At 40.9% G+C, this 16,906-nt stretch overlaps 1 protein-coding gene across 2 annotated transcripts in view; it reads right to left on the bottom strand.

Annotated features, from left to right (window-relative positions):
• Positions 1-15,348, bottom strand: part of tgfbr2b (transforming growth factor beta receptor 2b) — a 43,416-nt gene extending 28,068 nt beyond the window's left edge. The window contains exons 1-4 of one of the 2 annotated variants that reach the window (XM_086310328.1): positions 15,084-15,348; positions 4,353-4,491; positions 4,042-4,232; positions 3,380-3,406 (exon numbers count right to left, since the gene is read on the bottom strand). In XM_086310328.1, the coding sequence (XP_086166454.1) occupies positions 3,380-3,406; positions 4,042-4,232; positions 4,353-4,491; positions 15,084-15,168 (442 nt within the window). In that variant the 5' untranslated portion in view covers positions 15,169-15,348. The remainder of the gene's footprint in view (positions 1-3,379; positions 3,407-4,041; positions 4,233-4,352; positions 4,492-15,083) is intronic. The other variant, XM_086310329.1, reaches the window with a different exon arrangement.
• Between the last annotated feature and the right edge of the window lie 1,558 nt (positions 15,349-16,906).

Here is a 16,906-nt window from a genome sequence, read left to right as displayed (position 1 = left end):
TTGCTGAGCGCCGTGTACCACATAAAATCGTTTCGAGGTCAGTAAACACAACCAGAGTTCATACACAAGGCACACGGGATTATAAGGGGCGCTGTCGATTTTCAGAAAATCAAAGGATTGATTTTAAGTGTGCCGTATTTTCCAAAAAACACGGTAATAACGACGGCCCGCTAGCATGCTCTACCAAAAATAGTGCTTTGTTGTGCATCTGACGGACAAAAGCTAAACCAGTCCCACACCACTGAAGTTGTCATTTGCATCACGTTTACATGAAGTGGAAGGAAATGACAATAAAGCTCCTTGAATCCTCACCATCAGCAGCAAAATATCTGCCTCTAAATGCTTCCCTTTGTCAGTGTTGGGTAGATTTTGGCATTCGCATACATCTTTATGCTGTTTCAGCTGGGTGTTGAATGTGGACACAAGGTTAGCGAGAATGCAGAGAAGTGTAAAAATATGAGCCCCCCAAAAAAATACAATCATGAGGAATATAAAATTCTGCAGAATCGAGAAATTAAGTAACCTTAGGTGATAATTTTCTGTGGCTTCCTTATTATAGGCAATACCTCTCAGTATAGCTATGTGAGCCATTATTATTATAAAAATAATGATTAGTGGAGCGTTAAAGCTTTATTTAGCCAACATGAAAGATTAGCAGGGCTAATACCCCGTGGCTAAATCTCTAAAGTGGACACAGCTGTGGATCTCGCTGTAAGTGGCTTTGATGAACAGCAGCACTGATCTATTTTGTCATCTTACCACACTGTGTCAGTGACAACACAGCAAACACTTCCCCATCTGATTTATTCCTAACAGGCCTCTCGCTGAACACAATGGGCCCTGTTTGCGTTCGCTGCTGTGGGATCACAATGTTCACTCCCTCACTGTGACACAAATACGCTCACTCTCACTCGGGAGAATCCACATGTGTTGCTCTCAAGCAATAAACCAGATGCACAAATGCTGTTGCAAGCATGTCACAAGAATGTAACGCAGGGGCAGAACAATGTGAGGTATTTGGAGGGGAGGAAGCCATGGCAGCGGTCCAGCAAACAAACAAGGACTTCCTGCTGCATGCATCCTCAATGGGAGGAAGGAACCACAACCCTTACCCTATGGGAACTCAGTGTGTGTGTGTATGTGTGCGGGTGTGTTTCGGAAAGATTGATTACGATTTACACAAAGTGCTGTATACATCCTTGACAGAACGCTTGAACTTGCCAAAATCAGAAGGAGGAGCTGATGAATTCAGATATCAGACTTCAGACAGCTTTATAACCCACACAGACCGCACACAAGAAGAAAACATTCTCACTTACTAAAGAGAAAATGAGGATCTCAGCATGTTTATGAAACGTGTGCAGTGAGTGAAAAATGAGAGCTCATTTTGTCCCCGGGGAATTGCTGTTTGTTGAGGAGGCCGTGAACGTCATGTTTTGCTCGAGTAGAAACAAAAACCCACTAAATCGTGGCAACAAGTATGTTTTTGCTGGATTTGTGAAGCTCATCATCACAGGCCCAGGTAGAAGGTACTTATGGTTGATGTACTGTAAGGGACCAAAACATAAACTTGCATGTTTTACTGAAATTATCTAAGCATGAGAAAATTCCAGCATAACACTTCCCAGAGTCATTTCTTTTCCTATCATGAGCCAATCCACCAGGACATTTAATAAACTTTAGTAGAAAGTCTACTTTACCTAGCTGTAGACTGTAGCTAGGTTTACTTTCAAATGCAGCACACATTTTAACTTCTTTTTTTCCCTGTTTTTATCCACTTGTGTTGTTTAAAAATCAATAAATGGTCTAACATGGTTATATAACTAACAGTATACCTGCCAAACCTCAAATGTTGAGATGAAAGTAAAAAACATGGATTGATCAAAGTATCATTGGGCACAAGTTGGTCTCCAACCTTTTCATGAGAGTGTGAATCTCAGATCGAAAGCACTTAGGTACAGATGTTGTACAGCACTTTTCAAGTCTTACCTAATGAAGATGGCATGTGTAGCCTGTCTAAGCTGTGATTTTGAAAGTGACTAGATACAGGCACAATGCAACAAAGGTAGACAACTGAATGTCAGGAGGCTGAGACTTGTCAAAGCTCATGAATCCAAAAGCCTCTGCATGGTATTGCTACATGTTAGGGACACAAATGAAGCGAGAATTTAAAGGAAACAAAGCAGCAGCTCAGGCTTAGCAAATGCAGCTCGCAGGTGTTTTGATGTGTTTCAGTTTGTAACCATCCTGCCACAAAGCAACTTAAAGATACGGTTTAGTCAATAAGGTGGGAAGAAGAAGACTGACGCAGGAGAACAGTAAACAGCTGTACTTCATCACAGAGGTGCTGCAAGTCTACGCAGCCTTTCACCATGTGCAAGAGATGTTTCTGATTCGAGTTAAACACAGACAGGAAACCATATGTCTGAGCTCTACAGTGCGGCTGGCCTACACGACAATGCGCGCGCGCACACACACACTGAGAAAGACCCACTTTTTCCTCTCAGCACTGTGAGAGGCACACAGAACCCAGCTGTGTTTCTATGACCACACTGAGGATTCCCCAAACATCATTACGTGTGAGTATTGCGTTTCCACTTCCTGTTTGCGGTGACGGTGGATTCTCAAATCATTCCACAAGACAGTAGCAACCGTAATGAGACCCTAAAAAAAGTAGGCCCACAACATTTTGAACTTCGCAAGCAGCTTTACTGTACATGCCAAGGTACGCACAGCAGTTTCCTTGTCAGTGGTTGGAAACAAGCTTAGCGTAGGAGGAGAAGAAGGTGGGGGTGATAAGATGACAGAATGAACGGGTATCAATAAATGAAAGTACCAGGGATGGGCGAATGACTGAACAAATAATGTGGAGAATCAAAGAGCTACTGACACACTTGACAAAGGAATACAGATGTGCTGTTCTAACAGCCGGTCCATTTTAGAACTGGCCAAGCATGTCAGCAGGAAGGGCTGTGCAGCCACTATAAAATAATCTATCTGCTAAATGCGTCTTTTTCTCTTAACTGTGTCACACTTAACTGCATTTGGTTAGCTGAAAGCTGGTGTTTTTTCCTGTGTAGTCAAATACTGAGACCAGAATATAAAACACCGCATTTTTCAAAGAATGTACTTTTGTACTTTGTACTTTTTTGCTGTCCAAAAAAAGAAGTCCAAGAGAAGGAACCAAACTTTTTTGTGACAGCACTACACAACAGTTTCCAACAAGTTACGAATTGACGGATGATGATGTTATCGAAGGAAACAGAATAAATGAATGAATGAATGAATTGGCAGTGAACAAGACATTGCCATAAGCCAATGAGTGATGAAAACAGGACCAGAGGAGACGGTCAGCAGAAAATACCTGAGCCCTACTTACCCTCTCCATCCTCAATGATCCTATCACCTGTTGAGCAACCAGGTAAATAAGGTGAAACCACACCCATTGTAGCAACTACTAGAAACTGATATCACCATCGTGACAAATGTGAGTCAGAACAATAATGAAAAAATACATTTTGGTCCCTACAGCTGCTGAGCCTGCATGTCTGTAAACAGTTTTTGGTGATCTTTTTGCAGGTATAACTGCGCGCGGGGATAAGTGTCACAGACCAGGTAAGGAAGGCATTGCAGGGTTGGATCATTAAGAAGTAGTATCAGACTTGAAAGCAGCAGTAATTAGGTTTTGGGCCTCAGGAAAGAGCTGAGGTAGCTGTAAACACTGTCACACACAGAGTTCAGTCCCAATTCTCAACAACAACTGTCTCAAGGCACATGTTGTGAAATTAATGGTGTTAGCAAACAGTTACCGGAAGCTACAGTCCTTTGGAATTTTCTGATAAATGGAAGTGCAAACCACTACTTTTAACAGTTACTGGCTAGCATTTTGCAAGAAGTAGATGTGAGCACTGAAGCTGGAGTTTGTGAAACCAAAGCAAAGAGCTGAAACATTCTAAACTGTGGAACTCCAGGAATTATTCTCCTTGGCTTCAGGAAAATCTAATTACAGCTTTAAGCTTCTTCAAAATTTTAGGTACTCACTTTGGGAGAATATTAGCTCTTCGTTGCACTCTGCTCCTTTACAGGAGCAGAAATGAGCCAACCCCGTTGTTGTGTTCTTTTCCTTCATCACACAGGTGGTGCTGTTGTAGTCATCCAGGGTAATGCCGTACAATGGCTCTGCTGGGTTGTGGCAGAGAGTTTCGATGGACAAGTTTGTCTCGTTCCTTCTCCTTAAACACACATTGAGGTATAATGTTTAACAGTGTATACCTTAAGAACTATCAGGATACCATCCACTTAGTTAATCACATCTAAGAGATGAAGATTGCTTACTTCTCTTGGATACCTACCAGATAGAAACACAGACCTCAGTTGGTTTTTCACATATGGATGAGATGCTGCAGTTGGTCTTGCAGATACCTGTGCCATTGCAGGAGGTAAGCTCCACATCACAGAACTTACAAAGTTCATGTAGTTGAAAAACAAGACCTGCAAATAACACACACAACAACACGCATTAGTTTCATGTTTCATCAAGTGCTGCTGTCCCATACAGCAAGTCACAATTTTTTTTTGCCTGTACAAGAAACACAAGCACTATCACAAATTTGATATATTGTTTTATATATATTAGAACAAAATCACATTGTGGGCTTTATGTTCAGAGCATTGACATTGTTATGACTGCTGGAGCAAATTCCTGGAATTGTACTCTCCAAACATTACCAAAGTTCTGCCTAAAGACCTAAAGTTTCAGCCAAACTTTTTTGAAAAATCGATTCACAAAAAAAATGTTTGATGTGCTGTAAGCACAGTGTAAGGACAATAATGATATACTGAAACAAAATGCACCACATAACCAAGCTACACGTGAACCAAAACTAAACAAGAGCTCATGATTAACAAATGAGAAAAGTAGGTATAGAATAAGACTGCAGTTTAAAAAGTCAAGACAAAACAAATTAATATATTAGTAACAAGAAGCACTGAGAGAGTGCAAACCTCTGCCAAGGCAGCTCATTGTCTGAGCAGTACTGAAAAGTACTTTAAGGAGTTTGTAGTTCAGTAAAAACAATCGCAGAGTGCAGGTTTTTGTTATTTGACCTGTTGAAACCAATTTTGATAAAACTAATATGTATATATTGTACATGTGCAGTTTATCCTGTCTTCCAAAAAATTAATACTCATTTATTAACATTGTACACGTATTCTAATTAGAGTAACAGGTTATAACCTGTTACTCTAATTTACACAGCAAGGTCTTAAAATAAGGTGGTATTGAGAATTCCCCATATCATTCCCCTTATATGCCTGTATGTTGTAATTACAAACAATGGTAGTAAGACACATTGTTTTAAATAGCTCTTTCTAGGATTATTATCACTTTGACCAGATATATCTATTGACATTGAAGTAGAGGTCACAGGTCAAACGTGACACGATTTTAAATCTTTATACAGTACTTTCTATACGTTCGCAATACACATGACACACAAGTCTTTTTGTCAGTTTTTGACCAATAATTCATTAAGTCAACCTTGAAGACCTTGGTAGCAAAGTTTACTGTGTTGTTAACAAAGTTTTATGAGAATTCATTCAAAACTTTTTAAGCTATCGTGTTTTTACTAACACCTACGCATACATGAAAGCAAATGCTACGACAAAAATGGAGGTAATGAGAGTATATTCACTCTCTATCATGGTTGAAATAAGGTAGTTTTGAAGGCAAAGGGGGACCAGTGTGTTCTTAGTAAAGTTGAGTGCATTCCCTAGGTTAGCAGGTCTGAGTATAAAGGAAAAACAATATACATAAATGGCACACAGAAGATGTGCTCAGAATCTTTGATACAATCTAAATCAGGGGTAGGGGAACTCCAGGCCTCAAGGCTGATGTCCTGCAGGTTTTAGATATCACCCTGGGTCAACACGCCTGAGTGATTAGTTCATTACCAGGCCTCTGGAGAACTTCAACACATGTTGAGGATGTAATTTAGCCATTTAAATCAGCTGTATTGGATCAAGGACACATCGAAAGCCTGTAGGCCTGGGGTTCCCCCACCCCTGATCTAAATGAATAACTACAGCTGAAAATTTTTAAATATCATGAGTACTGAAACAGAATTCGGTAATATTGTTCTTTAGTAGTATTTGACTGGTAATTTTTTGTCTCAGGCATAAAAAAAGAATAGTTCACATTAGGGAAATGTTAGCAAGCTATTTCATATTATTATTTTTCCTGCTACTTAAACTATTCACTCCTCTTTCATGTTTGTAATGGTCTCTGCACTGCTAATATTGTGGGTTCCTCAATGGAGCTTTTCACATATCAGAGGCTGGTGAATAAACACCTTTACACACTGAATGTTTGTGAAAAAACGACACGCATTTCCAAATTTTTTGAGCACGAACTTGGCATGTAATATATTTACACACTGGTGACTGACCCGGAGCAGCAACTAGTAGTAGTATAGTTTGACAACTTCAGTAGTGGTGGACGTTTTTATTTACATTTGTCCTGTGACACTAGTACTACATTAAGAATAGGTGAGTCTGAAAAACATTTGTAACGCATAAAATAATTGCACAGATTTTATGCATCTGGTATGTAAGGTCTTTATTCTTTTTTTTTTTTTAAAGTTTAGTTACACAAACAGTAGGGCGGAGCAACATGAAAGCATCATCTGCCTGACCTAAATGAGGTTTGAACCATGAAGTGTCAACATAGACAGCCACTAGCAGGGAAACATCTCCGTCTCACAGCCACACTCTGTACCTGGATCAGCCACCACAAATGAGCTAAATGAGTCCTACAGAAACCAGGAAGCTATACAGAAACAGGTCAAAACCACACTTAAGCACCAATACAGACAACCACAACTAAATGAAAAGTCAGCCTTTATCAAGCGACAGCATTTTCTTTCCTCTAGATGCTTCAGATACATAACCATAAACTTGCATGTGAGCATTTTTGTTGCCAGGTACATGTGACACTGTACACTAAAAGAAAGGCACTCAAAAGTGATAAATCAAAGTCTTTCTTAAATTATAATCCATGAATGAAAAACAGTTTGTACTTTTATGTTGTAAACGGTTAAGTTTTATAGGAAGTTAGAGATAAAAGAATCAATTTGTGACTAAAAACTGTGCAAGTGACTCACAAGGTTTTCAAAGAATCTGACGCATGATGTAGCGACATTAGAAACAGGGCCACAGACTTAGAAGTGGTAATGACGTCACGTGATGTCGTTTGTCATTTAATAGATGTGTTTTTCATGTTTACAAAGTTTGAGCTGAGATCGGTTTTCATGTTCCGTCTTGACAAACGTCCACAGCAGCCTCTTCTGTCTTCATTTCTTCTTCACAAAAAAACCCAATCAGCTTTCAGATATTGTTTGATCTAATCTCTGTATGATTGTTATCTGAGAAGTATTGCATGTGGTACGGTGGCTCGTGTAATCAGCACAGTCTGCCGTTCTCCTTTGCGTGGCTCGACCCGCCTACGCCTCTCTGATCTTTCCCTGCTTCGTGACATGAACAGACCTGTCTGCTCCAAGCTGCCAAACTGCTGGCCTAGGAGAAAATGTAAAAAACAAAGCTAAGCCACGATGTCATATGACAGTTCCTGAGACGACATAGGGCTTTTTAGGCTTTATGGCTGTATTTTGAAATCTGGGAAGGGCAGGAAGAGTTCTCTGTGTGGCTTCGTGTTCAAATAATCTTTAGATTCTGGGTGGGACAGAAGCTCTGTGTATAGTGTGCAGGTGTTGTGGTACACATGGATGGTTTTAGTGTTGTTGAAAGCCTTCCTCTGCTGGGAGGTCTGCTCCTAAGGCTGTTATGGTTCAGCTTCACTGAGCAGAACTTTGAACTTTTAATCTTTTCCTACACCTCAGGTTAAAACCAAGATTTGGGGCTGAAAAATGAACTCATGAGCAGAAGTACCAAAAACTGCAGTGGAGCCGCTTGAATCTGACTCGTAATAAAATACCCAATACCCATTATTTATTTTCTAAAATTCAAAAAAACCCAAGTTACTGCAGCCTGGACCCTTTCTGATGTTTCTAATTTGAATATGTTTTCTTTATCACTAAAAACTTTGTGGGCAATGTAGCTAGTATTGATCATAGTGAAACTAGACTTCAAACTACAGACACGTCAAAGGCATTTTGCCTTTGGCAAAAGTCTTATGGATTCTCAAAAAAGCTTTATCATAGTAAACAAACAGTGTGCAGAAAATCCAGATCATGCCTCAGCATGGGGGAACGTAGCAATCGTCAAAAACTGATAATATTTCAAACCTCAGAGGATTCAGCACAAGATACTTGGTATGCTCCTTGGTAAGCTTTTAGTGGCTCTCCTACACTTGTCCTTATTTTGCCACTTAAACTTATAATGAATCCACAGCTCTTTGGGTTATCTCAGGTACACACTGCTGCTGAGATTGGCTGCTAATGAGGGGCAACTAATCGGCTTTGAACAAAGGTGCCCTTCTTTTGAATTATCAGTCAATTTTCAATTCAATTCAGTTTTATTTGGGTTTTCTTTTTAATTGGGGGGGGGGGGGGGGGGGGGGGTTCTTCCCTCTTTTTTCTACCTTTTTTGCTTTATACTCTAACCTCCTAAGACCCGAACTCTTCCACGGCATGCATTTTTAATTTCTCTTTGATATTTGGGCTGATTGGGGCCCGATGAATGTAAAAACAAAGAATTACCAGATTTTTTTTTTACCTAATTTTTGTTTCTAAGAAAAATGAGAGCCACATATGAGGATATTCGTTTAAAATTTCGAGAGAACAGTAGCAGTATAATGTCCTCGTAAGTGGATATCGGGGCGCTTGTAGAGTAAAATTGAGTATTTTGTGATGTCCACATATGTGGACGCCAGGTCCTAGGAGGCTAAGGTAAAGACCCTATAATAATGCAAAGAAAACAGAGAAAGTCCTAACAATCATATGACCTCCAATGAGCAAGTGCTTTGGTAACAGTGAGAAAGAAAAACTCTTATGGGAGTGATGCTGAAAAACTAGTTCATGCATTCATTACTTCTAGGCTGGACTAATGTAATTCATTAATATCAGGATCAAGCCTGCAGTTGATCCAAAATGCTGCAGCAAGAGTACTGACAGGGACTAGAAAGAGAGAGCATATTTCTCCTATATTGGCTTCCCTTCACTGGGTCCCTGTTAAATTCAGAATTGAATTCAAAATCCTGCTCCTCACATACAAGGTCTTAAATAATCAGGCCCCATCTTATCTTGATGACCTTATAGTACCATATAACCCCATTAGAGCACTTCACTCTTAGACTGCGGGCTTACTTGTTGAGTATTTGATTAGACATAAATTATCTGAATTTCAGGAGTGGGACCACACCTCCAAACATTCCCCTTCTGGTTCTTGTCTATATATGACACCTGTTCTCGTTTTCGTGCCGCGCCGTCCTGAGGTTGTGAGCCCAGCTAGTGAAAAGGGTGGCTGTGGCTCATGTGGTAGAGCAGATCAGCTACTGACTGGAAGGTTGATGGTTTGATCCTTGGCTTCCCCAGTCTGTATGCCAAGTATCCTTGGGCAAGATACTAACCCCAAGTTGCTCTCTGATGCGTCCATTGGAGTTTGACTGTGTGTGAATGCATAGATTGCACTTAAGTATAGAAGAAAGTGCTTGTATGAGTGGGTATGAATGGGTGGCATGTTGTATACAGCGCTTTGAGTACTCCGGGAGAGTAGAAAAGCGCTATATAAGAATGAGTCCAATGACCAAAAGTAGAATGGGAGGCAGAGTCTTCATCTTTCAGGTGCTCAGCTTGAGTTTTTCTTCTTCAATCACCTTTGTAACTCACTATGTCTTTAAACACCTCTCTGCATTTAATTATTTGTTATTATTAATCTCTGGCTCTCTTCCACAGCATGTCTTTGTCCTGTCTTCATCAATTCACCTCCAACTGGTCGCAGCAGATGGCTACACCTCCCTCAGTCTGGTTCGGCTGGAGGTTTCTTCCTGTTAAAAGGGAGTTTTTCTTTCCCACTGTTGCCAAAGAGCTTGCTTATATGATTGTTGGGGTTTTCTCTCTATTATTGTAGGGTCTGCCTTACAATATAAAGGACCTTGAGGCAACTGTTGTTGTGATTTGGTGGTGTATAAATAAAATTGAATTGAAAATGTAATTGAATTACTGGTGGAAATGGGTTGCTCTCCAGCAGGTCAAAGATGTAAAATATATATCTCAATAGCAGGTTTCAGGGAGGAAGAGCTCGAAAATCTGACCACCAGATGAGGTAGTCAGTCTTCTGAACTCAGTGCAGTCTGCTTACCGAGAAACAGACTAAAAGCAGATGGATGCTACAACAGGATGGCACGAGAGTGGTCGCAGCGGGAGAGCATCATGATTTACTTTGACATCATGTGTATTTGTCCAATTACTTCTGAGTCAATCATTCACAATCACTGACTCAGAAGTGCAAATAAAGCAGTTTATGCCGGTCATGAGATTCCACTTAAGCTCTCTACCTGAGCTAATGATCCACACTGCTGTAAAGAATTCCTAGATTACTTCCTTTACTTCCTTTTCAGATAAACACATCCTTAAAAGACTCCTTCACAGAGTGAGTAAAGAAAGATGACGACTGATATGATAGATAACCAATTCCATCTGATGAAAGGGGCCCCCAGCTCCAAACAACAACAGCCCTCACAGGCCTGAAATCTCAGGTACAGACAAAACAACTGCAGTCTGCACTATCGTCAGATCAACTCTGCAAAGTCAAAGTGTAAAACCCGACCAGACCAGAGTAGGGATTTGGCTTCCAGATGCACAGATGCTCGCTACCTTCCCTATGCAGTACCAACTGCAAGGCCTCAACTCGCAGTGTGTGTTCACATGGGTGGGTGACACTCGATCATAGTCTGCACAGACTGGGTTATTCATTTAACAGGAAGCACAGTTAATATATTTTCAAGGCACATTCCATCACACTGAGCCTAGTTTGGAACAGGACAGAGAGCGTGAAATAGCAGAGCGCTCACACCCACACACAACCTCAGAGACAAATAAAAGTGGCTGATTTAGTGCAGCAAAGTGCCACCGAGACTACATCAATCCGAATAAGTAACACAGCTAGAGTTACACGCTGAGCACAAATATTTTACGATGGTGATGGATCTTTATTGTGCTCTTGTGCAATACTGACTACACATCAAGAGCTCATTAACAGTGACTTTAGGTCTATTTTTGCACAGGGTATAACAGAATCCTTAACAAAGATTAGGAAAGAAAAATCACTTTAAATTCTGAATTTAGGTTACCAGCACTTCTGATCTTCGATGGGTGGTGTTGGCAGCCTTAGAGCTTTAACTTTGAAGTTTCAGCAGACTGGTGCAGCAAGTTAAAGGGTAACTGTGCATGAAGGTCTGCATTGTGATTTGGGTCATTGTTCCAGCTGCTAAAGCTCTTCTAAAGCGTCTTTTTTTTATTACTGCTGCACTCTTTCCCTGCTGCGAGTCCTTGTGCAAGGATTATAGTATGAAAACACAAGTGACCTCAGTGCGTCTCGAGAAAGTGGAGGGGAAAAGTGTGGGCTGTCATTAACTATGCTCTTGATGGCTTCTGAAGGAGCGGTAATTGAAATGTAATATCTCTCTGTGCTGCAGGAGGGAAATCATGCTACTGTGACTGACTTCCATCTGGCAGTCAGACCAATGAATAACCACAATAAATACCTACTCGTTAGTGGCAGAGAAAGTAAAGACTGAGAAGTATCTACTATCCAGATGGAGTATGCTTAAGTACACATTTTTTAATAAGAGTGTTATAAAATTCTGGATGCTAAACAGTTTTTCTAGCAGCAACTGTGCTTAATGATTTAGAAGGGCATAAATGATATGGTGTTTAAAATCCATTTCAATCAGCCAACACAATGCGGCCACTAACTGACCTGAGCAACTTCAATGGCCTAATGGCAGGACTGGCGTACTACGTACTGAGACGAGCTAACCATCAATTGGTGGCGGAAGGCTCCACCTATAATCTTAGACTGCATTTCCAAAAATGCACTGTCCCTGTCAGTGCCTGCACTGGTGCTAGTGAGGAGCCACTTCATCACTGTTCACTTTTGGCAAACAATTTGACATGTTAAAGATTTGCATGTTAAATAGTGTTATGTTGCAGAAGAAAATGTTAGCACTAAGAATCAATGAGCTTCATCTGTAAAATTGTTAGTGGCTGAGTCAGTGGTTATTAACTTCTGTTAATAATTGCTATTTGTGTGATGATGTTCGTGTAAGGTTTCATCCAGACTGGCATATACAGGATATGTCTTCTTGTGAGCCTTGGCAGGAATACTAACAAGTCATGAACATTTTTAAACATATTTGTACACTGGTGTGATGGACGTAAATCATTTTAACTACTTTATAGTACTGATATTTCTTCTTTGCTTAGAGCAAGAACATCCAGCATCCCATAACATCCAGTGGTCTCTAACATTATCTGGACAACAGTAAATCTGTGTATGGAGGCTGTGTCATCACACAGAGTAAAACAGAAACTCCTTTAAGAAGTACCACCATGTTCAAGTCCTTGTTCATAGGGGATGGTTTGATTGTTGGGGGGTTTTCTCCATATCATTCTAGGGTCTTTACCCTTAAAGTGACTGTTGATGCAATTCGGCACTATATAAATAAAACTGAAATAATTTGAATTGAATATATATAGAAACAGAAATGCTAACTTAAAGGATATAGAGCACATTATCACATCAGCTAAACTGTTTCCTCCCTGCTTCTCTTCCTCTTTCCCCATTTTTCCAAAGCACTGAGGACGTTAGTGTGGATAGGAGGACAGGCAGGAAACCTGACTGCAGTTCATCACCGTTATACAGGAAGGACTGCTGGAAAAAGGGAAAAATCTGCAAACCAGGCAAACATTTAATAGGTTTGTATCACTTCAAGGCTCTGAATTAATTTGTTCCAAATTAAATGCATTCTTACTGTGAGTAGAAGTGAAAGATTTCTGTGCTCAAACACTCACTCATGAATGTTTCATGTGTAAAAAATTGTAAAATAATTAATAAAAAACAACATTTTAAGACATTTAGTATAATGACATTAGAACTATGCTTTCAGGTATGACAGCATTGCTTGGCCTAATGAGCTCACATTTCAATGTGAAGCTACAGCGCTTTCAGAAGTAATCCTATAAAAAAAACCCTGAAAGAGATTTTACTGCTGACACTTTTCTGGAGCAACACAGGAAATAAAAATGTGAAATAATCTGAGTTGAAACAAGAACCCTTCTTCTTTTCCCTGCAGCGCTGTCACTGAAATGTGCAAAGACAACTGGCAGAAGGCAGCTCGGGGCCACATAACTGCCACAGCAGGCGGCTGGGCTCTCCCCCTTTGCTCCTGAAAGTTATCCTCCCACCTCTTTTAATCCACCCCTCACTCCACTTTGGCCCTAATCCTCTCATTCCTCCCTGTCTTTATCTTCCTCCTGTTTAACTCCCTCTCTCGGCCTCCCCTCTTCCTCCATCCCTCCTTCGTCTCTAAGAATCCGAACGCTCCAGTGAAGCGTATTGAGAATGAAGACTTGACAAATATGGTTAAAAGGAATCAAAGGAGCATAACTCAGGCAGCTTAAAGTTATATTTTCCATGCTTAAACGTAGTACTGTGCACAAGAAATAGGAAATGCACAGCGACATTTGCCTCAACACAATGAAGATTCCCTGGAAATGAAGGAAAACGAAACCTTGTGAAATCCTGCTGAGCGGATTGTTATTGACATCAGTCGGAAGCAAAAAAAAGTAGGAGAAGATAAAAAACAGTCCAGCTCTGCTGTTTGGATAACCAAAAATGTCAAGCTGGTCCAGTAGTGGAAGAGCAGCGAGGAGCTTCCTGCAGCTCAAGGAGCTCTGGAGGAATGGCATGGAATAAGTTTATGTGTGAGCTTGTGTCTTCATGTGGGTACAAGTTTGTATGTCTTCTTGCTCTTGTGTGCATGTGTGTCTATTTGTGACACGTAATGCAGCAGGACCACACAGTCCTTGTGGTATGCGGGATTTCCAGGTTCAAAATAGGCTCCTGCTGTGGGAGGAGGGCAGGAACAAACAGGAGAGAGGGGGAGAAGGGAAGGAGAAGTGTAATGAGGACAACAAAATACACGACTCCAGTTTTCATCTTCTTGTCAACATTGTTACAGTTGAGCTAACCGCTTGTCAACAAGGGGAAGTTTCTGTGGTTTACTAACATGACAACTGTCATGGTGTCACAGATGGAAAGTGGCCAGATCTATTTAATTGGCATGTTGGGAGGGAAAGAAGCACTACTGCATTGCAAACAGCTAAAGAGAAAAGTCAAACTCCTAATGGATGAAAACATTTCTTCACTCTGATCAAAGCGAGGAACCGGAACACCTCAGAAGATGCACACATTTTTTTGCCTTTTAGCACTAACAGGTCTCCAGCTGACAGATTCCATAATGCTATTATAACTATTTAGTGCGTTTTACAAGAAACGTTAAACCTGTTCAGGCTGTATGCAAGCCTAAAATAGGTGGAGTGACCCTTTTAAGTAAAAGTCTTGACGTTATGGATGCGCAAGAGGCAGAAATGTGATTCTGTACAACGCAGCTTACTTTTGCACCATTATTTTCACACAGACACACACACACACACACACACACACACACACACACACACACACACACACACACACACACACACCTTTTATCATTGTTCCTAATCCTGTTTAAAATAATCGTTCGGTCTGCTAAAACCTGTGATCCTCAGCAGTGAAAGGTCTGACAGCGAGAGGGAAAGTTTTCTGAGGCGCTCTGTGGGTACGCTTCAGGCTGCACGGGCAGCAGAGCTGAGAAGCGTCTCTGCCCGCTCTGAGTCACCTGTTACACCTCGCTGTTCGCGGCTCTGCGGAGAGCCACGCGAACAGCGCCAGAGAGAAAGGTTTCCCCCGGCCCCCTTCAGCTCCAGAACTCCGAGTTCGCGTTAAATACGTTATATAGTGACACCAGAGCGCGTGACAGCGAACAAGCAGAAAGTTTGTTAAACTTCGGTGTTTGTGTAACTCACCGGCAGCCCCGGGCTCCAGCAGCACAGATATGAGAAAGGCTGATACAACTCCGCGGAAAGTTAGAGAGCAGCGCCGTGCCTTCATGATTCTGTGTCCCCCTGCCCGAGATTCTCAGTCACACGAGCCGCGGAGTACGAGAGAGTCCAGGGAGTTGGCTTTGTGCGTCCGCTACGCTGTGCGCTCCACTCCGCTCAGCAGCTGGAGAGTCACTGCTGAACCATCCACACACACACACTCACACACACACTCTCTCACACCGTTTATAAGCAAGCACACTCACTTTGCTCTGACAGGAAACCGGAGGAGGCAGGAGGGGCTCTCTCTCTCTCTTTCTCTCTCTCTCTCTCTCTCTCTCTCTCTCTCTCTCTCTGTGTGTGTGTGTGTGTGTGTGTGTGTGTAACCGCCTACCCAAATACTGGAAATCGGAACAGTAAACAAGTCATTATATATTTAAATAGTGTGTGATCTGTGAAACTTCGCCAGGAAATGTTCTGGAATTATACAGAACTGCCAGAAAGTTTACATTTAAAGATTGCAGGACACAGTAAATTACATATTTTACATTCACAAATAAATTTTTTTCTTCTTTCTTACAACATACAAAAAATACAGACCTCTCTTTTTGGATCGCTATTTTGTAAGGGACACCATTTATATTATATGAGCATATGAGAATATTTAAATCAGTCACTGTTTATGCCACCTTATGATAAGACTAAAGGAACATATTTCATTTTAAAGTAAGTTACAGGGCTTTCCCTGCCTTTCTAGATGGGTTCTATTTTACTAAAAACTATCTAATATCCACATAGTTACAGATTTGTATAATTACAATATTAAAAAATACACACACTGTATTTTAAAAGAAAATACATTAAGAAACAGATTATAGTAATTTATATTTCAAAAATGACAAAAATGCTCATTTAACAGCAGCAAAAAGGTCGGTGGTTCGATCCCAGGCTGCATGTCAAATATCCTTGGGCAAGATACTAACCCCATGTTGCCTACTGGTGGTGGTCAGAGGGCCCGGTGGCGCCAGTGTCCAGCAGCCTCGCCTCTGTCAGTGCGCCCCAGGGCAGCTGTGGCTACAATATAGCTTGCCACTGCCAGTGTGTGTGTGAATGACTGAATGTAGTGTAAAGCGCTATACAAATGCAGGCCATTTTACCTTTTTTTTTTTTTTACATGGTGGAGGCTGTGTCATCACACAGAGTAAAACAGAAACTCCTTTAAGAAGTACCACCATGTTCATCGGGAAAGGTCAACACTGCACCAGGAAGGTACATCAGCTATCACATTATCTACACCACTCGTATGTATGCTGTCTAGATTGTATTCTTGCAGAAAGAGTGGTCTTTTTTTTTAGCTAGAAAGTTGTGTTTTGTTTGTTGTTTTGGCTTCAGAGACTCTGACGCTTCCCTGTGTTTTATTTGTATCCTAATTGGTTGGTTTGCCTTAATCTTAAAATAAATGGCGTTTTACTGACGTTAACTATGCGGTGATTAATAGGGTTTTTTTTTTCACTTTGTGTTACACCCCATCCCAGATTACACCTTTGCATTAGTGGTGTTGAAAATCTTGGAATTATGAATACAGAATAGTATTTCTTATCAGTGTCTGATTTTGATCACCTGGAAATAATCTGATTAGCATTTTTTTTGCAAGGGATTCAGTAAGAAATTCTATAATATACATAACAATTCTGTGTCTTCTGAAGTGAAAAGTGTACCTTACCTTAGATATTTCCTGTCGGCTGAGGTTTTTCACTCCAGTCAGCATTTCAGTGCATTTTTTATGCAGCTATTAAAAGGGACAGCAT

The sequence above is a fragment of the Aulonocara sp. 'chitande type north' Nkhata Bay genome, linkage group LG11, assembly GCF_057382095.1.
Source record: "Aulonocara sp. 'chitande type north' Nkhata Bay isolate Kocher_YH1m ecotype deep benthic linkage group LG11, A_spYH_male_GT1.1, whole genome shotgun sequence".
NCBI lineage: Eukaryota > Metazoa > Chordata > Actinopteri > Cichliformes > Cichlidae > Aulonocara > Aulonocara sp. 'chitande type north' Nkhata Bay.
The sequence above is the reverse complement of the archived record's forward strand: the minus strand, read 5'-3'. Positions and strand labels throughout refer to the sequence as shown.